Below are 12,851 nucleotides of genomic sequence, written 5' to 3' on the forward strand. Positions count from 1 at the left end.
CCGATTCACATCTACTCGTTCAAGATCTCTCATGATCTTAAAGCCCTCTATCATATCCCCCCTCAGCCATCTCTCAAAAACTGAAATCCTTATACTAACAAGTCAACCGATCGACTCTATCCACCAAATGATTCAAAACGCCTCACAAACTCATACACTACCGCCCTCTGTTAGAGACTTAGGAGTCATCCTAGACAATCAACTAAGTTTCAAACCCCACATCAAATCTCTTCTAAAAGGGGGTTTCTACAAACTCCAAATCCTCAAAAAACTGAAGCCTCTCCTCCACGCCCATGACTTCCGCACTGTTATGCAGACCACCATACTATCAAAACTCGACTACTGCAACTCCCTCCTCATTGGCCTCCCGGCCTCCACTATCAAACCCCTTCAAATCCTACAAAATACGATGGCTAGAATCCTAACAAACACTAGAAAAACTGATCATATCACTCCCATACTACAAGATCTCCACTGGCTCCCCATTACCTTCCGTTCCCAATACAAAACACTCACCATTCTTCATAACACGTTACACAAAAACAACTCTCCCTGGCTCGAAGATATGCCACACTTCCGTCAAGCCAACCGCCCCACCAGAAACTCCCTTTCAGGCACCCTCCACACCCCCTCACTCAAAATTGCTCACCTCACGACCACCAGAGAAAGAGCCTTCTCCATTGCTGGCCCCACCCTCTGGAACTCCCTTCCCGCCGAACTCCGTTTAGAACCATCCCTGAGCCAATTCAAAAAGGGAATCAAAACTTGGCTGTTTAAACAGGCCTACCCCAACTCCTCTCAATCCTAAATCAGTGACCTCTTCCGAACCACTTCAGGTCCCTTCCCCACCCCATCCCCATACTACCTCCCCTCCTACCCTGCCCCTTCCCCCCCCTGGCAATATTTTCCTCTGAATCACCCCAGCCCTCCTTGCCCCACATCCATCCCCGCACCCCCTCCCCAGCTCTATCTCCTTCCCCGCTCCCTCCCTCCCAGCCCCCTTTACCCCCTGCCATCATTTGTACATAAGTTCATATATCTACCTAATATTGATTATAAGTTCATATGTTTATTTAATTTTAATATGGATAACGTAAAAATCCATTTAGTTCAACCAAATTTTATTTTGCTCGTTGACCTTCTATAAAAATGTACTTTCATTTGTTATCTATCTATCCTGCTATCATCGTTCATTGTAATTTCCTTTCACCGTTACCTGTAAACCGACATGATGTGTCCTACGAATGCCGGTATATAAAAAGCTTTAAATAAATAAATCTCTTCTCCAAGCTGGAGCCCTAACCTCTTCAGCCTTTCCTCATAGGGGAGCTGTTCCATCCCCTTTATCATTTTGGTTGCCCTTCTCTGTACCTTATCCATCGCAACTATATCTTTTTTGAGATGTGGCGACTAGAAATGTACACAGTATTCAAGGTGCAGTCTCACCATGGAGCGATACAGAGGCATTATGACATTTTCCGTTTTATTCACCATTCCCGTCCTAATAATTCCTAACATTCTGTTTGCTTTTTTGACTACTGCAGCTCACTGAGCCGAAGATTTTAAAGTATTGGGGCAGAGCTACAAGGCAAGTGGAGGTCAGGGCATGAAGCAGCGTCAAAAGGGCAGGCTGGGTCAGTAATGAGAAGTCAGTCCAAGGAGGAGGCAAATCATGACAGGCAGGAATCAGGACAGACAAGGAGACAGGAATAAGGAAAATAAGCACAGAGTGAAGGCAGGGCAAAACTGGAACAGGGTGCAGGGCAAGGCAGAGCCCAGACAGATGACACCGAGGAACAAGGAACAAGACTGGAACAAGGCAAAAAAGGGCAGAGCAAGCAAGACACCAAGGCTGGTATAGGGACAGGGCTAGAGAACTACAGGGCAGGGCAAGGAAGGAATCAGACAAACAAGGATAGATAACAAGCAAGAGGGGCACTGGGAGGCCACACAGGAGACAGGGACAAGGGTAAGGCAGGAGGGGCCACTGGAAGGCCACACAGGAGACAGGGGACCAGACAGACAGGAACAAGGCGAAACAGGCATCGGCAAAATAGGAACCTAGACAAAGCAAGGTAAAGCGCTCAGGTGGCCACAGCAGAGAAACTCAATGATGAAGCAGGGAGCTTGAGTGAGGCAGGCTTTTAAAGTGTGGCGGGGCTGACTCATGTGCCTTTGAGGCAAGCCTGTGCAGCTCAGACTGCAGCTCACTGAGGGCCCCTGCAGCAAGGAGGGCTGCATAGCAGCCAGGAAAATTATAACCTCCCCCTCTTGCTCCAGAAAGTCATAAAATTTAAGAAACAGAACAAGTATCATCTGAGAAAGACAAATCCCACCTTCTTCTCCCATTGCACTGAATCTTTATTATACAGGATGTTACCATTACCTTGAGTTCTTTAGTCAGATGGTAGGTGACTATAGTAGTGAAGGAAGAAAAAAGTGGAGCCAGAAACACACACACATTCCGAATGTCAATAGTGATGTGGAAGAAATGCAGGACATGGTAAATAGCCGCAGAGGTGATCATCAAACCTGCAAAAAGAATTGGTTTCAATAAAGACTGAGTATATAGATGACAGATAAATTAAAACTACAAACAGCTCTTAGAGTATCCCTAAGAAGCCACAGCTGCCTTAGCAGACCTATGTTAGCCTGAGAAATGTTCAAGGACTATTCCTGAAATATGCTCATGATGCACAAAGTGAAGAACTGACCTTCGTCAATAAAAGCTACAAATACTGCTTCCTGTAAAGATGTTAATTGTTTTTGGGTAAAGCCAGGTGCTGATGAACACTAAAAAGAGTGACATCTGGTTAGCACGACACTGCACATTGCAGAGAAACCTAAGTTGCTTACTTGTAACAAGTGATCCCTGTTAACAGGATAGTCACACAATGAGCGACCGTGCTGGCATGGAGTGCTTCTAGCAAAGCTTAGAAAAATTTAGGTATGGGAATGTGGACTACCTGCATAACTATTTCACATAAACCTCCTCAGTCATATAATAGCTTTAGGAAAGTAAACTCCAAAAAGGTGAGGTGGGAGGGAAAATGTGGCTAATTATGCTGCTATTTATAGAGAAAGCAGAGTTGCTTACCCGATATAGATGTTCTCCTAGGACAGCAGGATGTTAGTCCTCACATGCGGGTGACATCATCTGATGGAGCCCGGCACGGAAAACTTTTGTCAAAGTATCTAGAAGCTTTGACCAGCACACCGAGTATGCCCAGTATGCCACTATCCGTGCATCCACGCAAGGTCCCCCTTCAATCTCGTAACAGAGAAAAATATGAGCGAAAAAATAAAACAAACCAGGAGAACCCAACTCCGCGGGATGGTGGGCAGGATTCCTGAGGACTAACATCCTGCTGTCCTAGGAGAACACTTGTTACAGGTAAGCAACTGTGCTTTCTCCTAGGACAAGCAGGATGGTAGTCCTCACACTGGGTGAATACCAAGCTCCAGGCTGTCTCAGTTATTGAGTGAGACCGTCAGGTGCCAACAGGCACAACAATAACTGCAGCTCTGTTGATCATCAGGGGACTGCCTGGCTCCAACCAGGAGCACTAGGTCAGAAGAGTTAGGTTCATGTCTGGAAAGGATTGTGAAGGACGGACTGGCCAAAGGTACTATCCTGTCGCCCATCTTTGTCCAAGCAGTAGTGAGCCGCAAACTTGTGAAGGGACCTCGTGTTTGCCTACTTCTAGACCATGTAGGACAATGGCTGACCTAGACTCCTGTTGCTGCTGCGGCAAACTCTCTGTGAGGTCCTGGACCCGTTTCCAGAGATTCCGGTTGTATTGAGTCATATACGACTGGCATGCGGCAATAAGGGTGATGAGCGTAGTACCCTGAAAAACATTTCTGCCCAGAGCATCGAGCTCCCTATGTTCTCGCCCCAGAGGGGCACAGGCATGGGTACAAGAGCGCCTGGCTTTCCTAAGGGCGGACTCTACCACCACTGGTGGTACTGTGCTCCATCACAGAGCCAGTAGGCCAGCCCAAATATCTCATCCACAATTCAAGCTTAATTTCAGATTTTACCTGGGTAAATGGTTCCTCCAATGATCCTCCCCAGAGGGTACCAGGCTCTGTCATCAAACCAGTTGTGAAATTTATAAAAACCCTCTTCAGCCAGGAAACGAGTTGTGCGGTAGTTAAAGTACCTATAAACAAGAAATGACATTAATGGTCATTGGTAGTTTCACATTTCCACCACGGTTGACTTCACTTCTTAATCTCCATATAAGAATTCTCCAGAGCAAGCATCCTGGTCCTCTGTTTCCAGGCCAAGACAGTTTTTTAAATCTAAAATCCAGAGGGACTCTTACAACAGCATTCCAACTCAAATAATCTGCTGATAGGATACAGAGAAACTCATAAGTTTTTTGTTTTTTGTTTTTTTTACCTAAAATGCATTTTTCCTCTACTTTAAACAGAAGATGCAGAATGCTCCAAATCACTACCACAGTACCTTTACTAGAGTATTGCATGTTAATATCAATTCAATGTAATATTACTATTTCTTATCAATCATCTGAAAGTCACTCAAACTTTCTTAGAAATTGAGATTTGGGTTTGTTTTCTCTCTCTCTTTCCTGGCCATTGTACAAAAGCCTGCTTTTCCAAGGGAGTGGCCACTGAACTGAGGGTGCTTGAAACCAGAAAAATCAAATTTATTGTGACCACATTTGGTGTGTAGCTCTTTTACAGACTAATTCAAGCATGTCAGATTGCTAAGTGTGTTCTTCTGGCTATAAATATTTAAAAAGTGCTGTTAAGTTGTTAGGTTTGGATTAGTAGCACACATTTTATAAGCTGTTTTGTTCGTCTATAGTTAACCTACTCGATGATTGTCAAAGCTCTATGCAAGCTTCAATTTACTGCTGTTTCTTTAGTTTCCATGCTACACCTTTTGAATAAGAGTTTTGGGGTATGAAATAAGTGAATTTGGGTATAAAGTGACTTTGGCACTATGGAAGCTGACGTGGTATCAATGAAAGAAGACACTCAATACACACACAAACACCAAAATATTTTAAAAGCTTTAGGAGTTTGCACATACAAAAATAGCTTGAGGCAGGTTACATCGTAACATACAGGTCATAAGTTAAATCATTAAACATAATCATCATAAAGAAAATACAGAAAAAAAAATGTAACCCTGCTGGTTATTCCATCAATCTACCTGTCATTCATCCCCAACTCTAACAATGGTCCTCCTCCCATGCTCGATCTAAACGGTACTCCCCTTCCAATTGTTAATGAAGTGCGTAACTTTGAAGTAATTATCGACTCCCGCTTCTCCGTGAACAATCACATATCCACTTTGGTAAAAAAATTCCTTCTTTAAACTACACATGTGGAAAAGACTTCGACCGATTTTACATTTCAATGACTTTAGAACAATTCTTCATTCTCTATTTTTCAGCGGTCTGGATTACTGCAATGCATTGCTTATTGGTCTCCAACAAAACACCCTCCACCCACTTCAACTGATCCAGAACGCTGCAGCGTGCGTTCTCACAGGAACCTCTCGCAACGAGCATATCTCCCAGATTCTCTGCTACCTACACTGGCTACCAATAGATGCTAGAATAAAATACAAAATACTTATGTTGATTTATAATCTATTAAATGACGACACCACATCATGGCTTAGCTCACAGCTATGTATTTATAAACCAGTTAGAAGCCTCAGCTCCACCAATAAAAACCTTCTACAAGTACCCACCATCAAGACGGCACGTTTAGACATAACCAGAAAGAGAGCTTTTTTGGTAGCTGGACCCCTACTCTGGAATTCAATCCCAGACAATCTTAGAAACTCCTCCGGTAAGAAAGAATTCAAAAAGAACTTGAAAACTTATCTATTCGAAAAAGCATTCTCCAGCAAGATATAATGACTCAGCACCCACCACCTTTCCTGACTAGCTCATTAGCCCGGAGACCTCCTTCAATATTCTTACTACATGTCTGTTTTTGACAATCCAGTTGGAATCACTTTTCTCCTTTGATTTTAATTATGTTACCTGTTCTTATGATTTTAATTTAACTCAAACCTTTTAATTGATTTTCTTGTATTACATACCTTTGTCTGTATTTAGTATTCTATTTTGTTTTTAATATGTATGATCACCTTGTAAACCATTTTGACTACCTCCCAGTAAAAAAAAAAACCAAACAAAAAAAAAACTGGTATATAAAAATTGTTTAAATAAATAAATAAATGCAATGGAAACAGGAGGCTGGATGTGCTGGACCTTAGAAGCTTGATTCAAAAGCAAAGAAAATAAAATGTTATGTGCCTTTCTGAAAACCTTGGGACATATGATAGCCCAAAACTGTCCTGAAAGATTGTTCCATGAATGAGGACCTGCCATTGAGATGGCTCTATTTTTCATAATGTCCAAGCAGGCCACTTTTGGTACAGGGACCTCAAGAAAGATTTTATTCACCAATCATAGTTGTCTTGCAGACTTACAGAAATGAAGAATAAGCAAGTTTCCTTACTGTAAATGGTGTTTTCCATAGACAGCAGGATGAATTAGCCATGCTTAGTGGGCGACATCTTGAGGCGGAGCTATCTCTCAAGGCTTGTAGAGCTTTTAGCTCTACCGGCATACGTGGGAGTTCCCGCATGATTGAGTGTTCCAGAATTTCCTCAGTCTGTATCCAAGCATGGATGACTCCTACAGAGTGCTGTCCAGGGAGGATCGCATAGTGAACTCATCATGCTATCTACTGAAAACACCAGTTATGATAAACAACCTTGCAGTCTCCATCAGCTCCAGCTCATCCTCAGGGTTGCTCAGCATCTCCACCTCTATTTCTTCATCTGGTTCTAGTAAGACTCCTTCCTGTTCCCCCCTCAAGACAAGCTCTCACCCTTCTCCCACCACACACCCAGGCTCTCTCATCAGGGCAAAGCCTGGAAAGTCCTCCCCCTCATGAATCCCTATACCTTCTGGAAGTTGGAGTCCAACTCCAATTCTGATTTCTTTTACATATTGGATCTCCTTTCTTTACAGCCTGCCTTCTTGTATTCACCAGGGGAATAATACACCCATCACATACCTCCCCCCCCTTTTTACAAGAATCTTTGACTCTAATGTTTCTGCCCCATTTAGCACCTCCCTGGTAATCAGCATGTTTATGATCCTTACCAGCCCTATTCTGCTCTTTAAAGTTACACTCTTGTAGAGCCAAATACCACCAGGTCAGCCTTGCATTTGTGCCCATTATTTAACCTCTTCAGAGGAGCATAGTCTGTAACCAGTATGAATGGCCTCCTTAGCAGACTCATAGCCCATTTAATAGCTAGACATTCTCTCTCTATGGTTGCATATGCCTGTTCATTTTTAAAAAGTTTACGACTTAGATATAGCACCGAGTGTTCCTCATTTATCCACCCCCTGAGACAAGAATGCCCCTAGCTCCATCTCTGAGGCATCTGTTTGCAGTAGGAAAGGTTTGTTAAAATCTACCACTATAGGAGTTAAGGCGCTTGGCATACTGATTCTTTGAAGTAGTAAAATGCGGTTTCACAGAGAGATCCCCACTGTACCTGGTTTGACCATCTGTCGGGGAAGAACTTGTGATAATACCCTGCTAGCTCCAGAAAAGCCAGAATCTGTTTTTTCGTTCTTGGTGTAGGGCATTCTGTGATGGCTTCCACCTTTGGGATAAGTGGCTTCACAACTCCATTTCCCACCACATGACCCAGGTATTGGACTTTTCGCTGACCTAATGTGCACTGCTTCGAGTTGGCAGTTAACCTGGTTTGTCTCAGAGTGCACAACAGTTAACCATTTTTAAGTGCTTCTCCCAAGTTTATGAAAATGTAACTGTTGTCCAAATACACAGCAGGTGTTCATAAGGTGTTGAAACTCTGGGGGAGTCCCATGAAGGCAAAATGGGAGGACTTTAAATTGATATAGTCCCTAAGAAGTTATAAAGGCTGTCTTTTCCCTAGATGTCTTTTCTAGTGGAATTTGCAATACCTCTTTGTTAAGTCTAATGTGGAGAGGTACTTGGTTCCTCCTAACTGTTTTATAAAATCATCAATCCAAGGCATGGGGTATGCATCAAATCAAGAAATGACAACATTAACCTGCTTAAAATCTATACAAAACTATGTGGAGCCATCTGCCTTTGGCACTAGCACTACTGTACTAGCCCACTGACTGACTTCTCACTCAGTTTAAGCATTTCCTCAATTTGGACCCGGTATCTCCTGCCTCTTGGCCTCAGGAATTCTGTATGGTTTTTGCAATAGTATCTTTCCTAACATAGTAATCGCATGCTGAACCAATCTGGTATGCCCGGGTAAGGGACAGAATACATCCCCAGCCTTTGACCAGTTGTCATATCTTGCTCTGCTGCCTTTTGGCTAAGCTTTCCCCAGTCATTACCTCCCCAGGGTCCTGGAGAAACCCTGAGCCCCTAATTTATCCTTCCTTCACCCCTGTGTAACTAGCAGTGTCTCTCTTCTTCCAAAGTTTTAGCACATTTACATAGTAAACCTGAGTCTCAGGTAACTGTCCCAGCCACCTCCTTATTTCAAAGGGCCGCTTCCACTTGGCTACTAGTTTATTTGGCGAGTCAGGCACCAATACCAAAACTTTTTCTCCAGGCTGGAATTTCCTTTCCGTAACCTCTTTGTCATATGTTTTCTGCCTTTCTTATGCTTGGTTCAGACTAATCTTCTGCAAGCACGATAGATACTCTAAATGGTCCTTCAAATCACTCACTTAACTGACATTTGTTTCCTGCATTTCCTCTTCCACCTTCCCCTTTACCAGATCTAATATGCCTTTGGGGTCTCTCCCATCATCAAGTCAAAAGGTAAAAATATGGTCAAAGCTTGGGGCACCTCCCAAATTGCAAAAAGCAATAGTGGTATTAAGTGATCTCAGTTTTCCCTATCTCCCTCCTCAGCATGGCTTTTAGTTTGATTAACTTTCAACCAGGCCATCTGTTTGAGGGTGATAAGAAGAAGCTTTTAGATGTTTCACCCCAAACAGGAACCAAACTTGACAAAGATCTCCTGTGGAAATCCTACTTGGCAAAATATTTTAATTAACTTGGTTGCAATTACTTGCACTGAGGTGGAACATAAGGGTACTGCCCATGGGAATTGGGTAGCATACTCCAACATATTGGTTTCCCCTTGTGCTCTTCCCTAGGGTCCCAATTATATCCACAGCCATTCATCTACAAGGATCCGTAACAACTGCATGCTAAATATGGCTGTTTAAATCTCCCAGATTATTTTATAATGTTGCTTGCTAATTATATTTCATATGGGAATGGATCTCTCTGGATTTTAAATATTGTACTTTGGGTATGAAATTCTCATTGTCCTTTTTCAATATAATACACCATACACATGACAAATGCTGATATGCCTATTGAGCTTCACACTTACCCACTATGCAGGCAAATAGTACAGGCTTGGAGATATTTGTGTACATGCTCGGAGATGACTCCCTGAATATCTGAAATTCTTCCTCTTATAAGCAATGTAGAATTTCTCCCTGGTTTGGAGAATATAGTCTTTGCAAATTAGAAAATCAGAAGGTATTACCACTGCATCTGCTTTATAGGGTAAGGCTCAAGATGCAATATTTAAGTTTGAACAAATGTGCACCCAATTTGACCTTCTTAATAAACAAATTTTATGCTTGTTTAGAAGCCAAGCATTATTTGCATTAACTGAAATGATGTTTTATTTCAGTCAGCATCCTTGGAGAAGGAAATATATATTACTGGGAAAAAAATAATTTATTCCATTTAGACAATATAGTTAAGTTTAATTAAGTATGGTCCTCAATTGCTAGATGGCTTATCCAATTATTGGAGCAAAGAATTAAGTTTGACATTTACCTCCGTAGAATTGATATCTTTTTTCTAATGGCGGCCAGGGACACAAATTCGCTTTCAGGAACTACAATTTAAAACGTTGCATCACTCTTAGAGACACTGTTAAAGTCTAGAGGATAAGTATTACTTCATCAGCCTCTTGTATGAAATGTTATAGGATTAATGGCTCCTGGACTTCTGGTTATGGCCGTAAGCTGACGAGACACAGGGAGAGTGAGCTCCTGTAGCAACCCCCCATAAGCCACTTCAAAAATAAATGTAATTAGTTATAAACTTCTCGCACCTTGCTTTTAAGAAGACCTGCCCTTTGGGTCACACAGTGTTCGCTTTGAAGCCATCCAGATGGGCTGAAAGGTATGATTTGCAAAACTGCCAGGGACACATGAGACAAAGCCAAGGCCAGAGAAGTGATCATATTAGCTGCGGAAGGTAAAGACTGAGCTGGAATATTCGTACCAGACAATATTGTACAGCGCATTACTAGCAGCATTTCTGTGGCGTTTGATGACTGATTAATCAAACTACAAACAGTAATGAAAGAAATTAAAGAGGATAGAGAGTCATATGCAATGCCCCGAGACAATGAAACAGCATATCTCCTCACAAGAGGAGAAAATGGCACAGGCTGAAGCTCTAACTGTTGATTTATAAGCCTGCAATGCCCAGCTGTTTGATAAACTGGATGATCAGGAGAACAAAATAACTTGCAGATTCTTGGTCTGCCCGAGTCTGTAAAAGGAGCAGAGCTGGTCCAATTTATAGGAGTGGTTGCTGACAGAATTAGGCCTATGTCGGGAGACCAGTTTTGTTTTGAGAAACCACACACAATCAGAATTGTAAGAGATCAAAGCAGGGTAAGGATCTTAATCAGGGCCCATAAAATGAAAATCTTGGCAGCCTGTTGTAAGCGTGCCCCGTTGGAGTACCATGGAAGTAAGCCTCTCCTTTTCAAGATTATTCAGCATACAGGGTGGCACAGCACAAGAAAATGGCGCCAATTTGTTCTGAACTGCACCAAGAAGGTATACAATTCGCCTTTTTGTATCCTGCAAAACTGATTGTTCAGCATGCAGGTCTGGTGAAATTCTTCAATACGATGGAGGAAGCCAAGGCTATTTGGGTACTATACCGGCAGTAGCAGCTCTGTGAAGCAGCACATGTCAGTGTAGCTGATTGTGCTGCATAGTTGAATTATGGCATAGTTTTCTGTCATGGAAGGGTCTTATAGTCACTATGGATAAAGCGTATTGACAGATGGCCTCTTGGCAGAGACACAGGGCGCAAGTTTCTTTTCGTGACTTAAAGTGCCAGTAGTGATAGTCCTTGAGCTGCAGCTTTCTCTCCTCTTTCATCAATGATTAGAGGTAGTTCTGAGGGGTTTTTCCAACAAAGCCACTGGGTCTTCCCATTTTGTTTTGCAGCTGGCCCCGCATTGGATATATGATGCACATTTAAGCATGTTCTGGTTATTTTTCTGTAAATATGTTAAATTCCACAAAGTTTTTGATAATGTTTAGATTGCCCTCATGTAACAATTGATGTTTCCTTTCTTGGTCAATAGCAGGGCATTGTATATGGGGGAGAATCATGGTTTCAAATCACCACAGACATAGCAGATAGACTCTGCCCATCCCACACCAAAGAACTCAAAGCAAACGAAAAAAATAATAAGAAACCATGGTATACAAATGAACTTAAAACCATGAAACTCGAGCTTCGTAAAGCTGAAAAATCATGGTGGAGGAACCAAACACCCACCATCCTAGCACAGTTTCGCGCCTTTCTACACACCTACAGAAAAGCCACTGAAAAAGCAAAGAAAGACTTCTATGCTGCAAAAATCCATCAGTTCCAGTTCAACCCACAAGCCCTCTTCCAATACGTAAACAGCCTTATCACAACACCAGACAGACACAACCTTAACCACGACGATGAAACCAAGTGTGAAAAATTAGCATCATACTTCAACACTAAGGTACAGACCATTATGGCTCGTTTCTCACCCCACCCCAATCTCCCGAACCTAACCACTCCAAGCAATACTCCCAATGACCACTACAATCCCATAACACCCATACATACCTCAAACACCACCCTCTCAAATTTCGAAAACACATCTACACTAGAAACTGAAAATATTATCAAAAAACTCAAACCCGCCTATCATCCCTCAGACAACCTGCCCACCATAACACTAATCTCAAACCCTACATCAATTGCCAAACACATCGCAAACATCCTTAATAAATCCATCTCACTGGGCCAGGTCCCAACACAACTGAAGCAAGCCATTATAAAACCCATCCTCAAAAAACCGGACTTAGACACCACTGATCCAACCAACTATCGCCCAGTGTCAAACCTCCCGTTTCTCTCCAAAATACTAGAAAAAATAATTAATAAACAAATTACAGAACACATAGAAGACCACAACATTCTCTCATCTTCACAGTTTGGTTTCCGTAAACACCATAGCACAGAAACCCTACTTATCTCCCTCTCGGAAACCATACTCAAAGCCCTGGACAAAGGTCAGCCCCACATACTCGCACTCCTAGACATATCAGCGGCATTCGACACAGTTAATCACAACATACTCATTAAACGTCTCGAAGAAATTGGCATCACAGACAACGCCCTTCTCTGGTTGCAGTCCTACCTACAGGACAGGAGCTATACAGTAAAAATCGGCCGCAATGAATCCAAACCGGTCAAGCTAACACAAGGAGTTCCACAAGGCTCATCCCTATCATCAACCCTTTTTAATATATACCTCATACCCCTCTGCATACTGCTCTCCAAAATGGGCATCCAGCACTTCATATATGCAGACGACGTACAGATACTCATACCTATAACAGACTCTATCACTAACGCGATGAAGACTTGGAAATCTACTTTGTCTGACATAAACCAATTACTCACTGACAACTTTCTAGCACTCAACACAAACAAAACCGAACTAC

General features: G+C 42.4%; 1 protein-coding gene across 1 annotated transcript in view; it reads right to left on the reverse strand.

Annotated features, from left to right (window-relative positions):
* The window catches only part of STT3A (STT3 oligosaccharyltransferase complex catalytic subunit A), a 99,647-nt gene that overhangs the window by 58,594 nt on the left and 28,202 nt on the right, over positions 1–12,851 (reverse strand). Inside the window, exons 4-5 of the mRNA XM_029574230.1 lie at positions 4,045–4,166; positions 2,387–2,532 (exon numbers count right to left, since the gene is read on the reverse strand). Of these exons, the coding sequence (XP_029430090.1) occupies positions 2,387–2,532; positions 4,045–4,166 (268 nt within the window). The remainder of the gene's footprint in view (positions 1–2,386; positions 2,533–4,044; positions 4,167–12,851) is intronic.

This window comes from Rhinatrema bivittatum, chromosome 12 (assembly GCF_901001135.1).
Source record: "Rhinatrema bivittatum chromosome 12, aRhiBiv1.1, whole genome shotgun sequence".
Lineage (NCBI taxonomy): Eukaryota > Metazoa > Chordata > Amphibia > Gymnophiona > Rhinatrematidae > Rhinatrema > Rhinatrema bivittatum.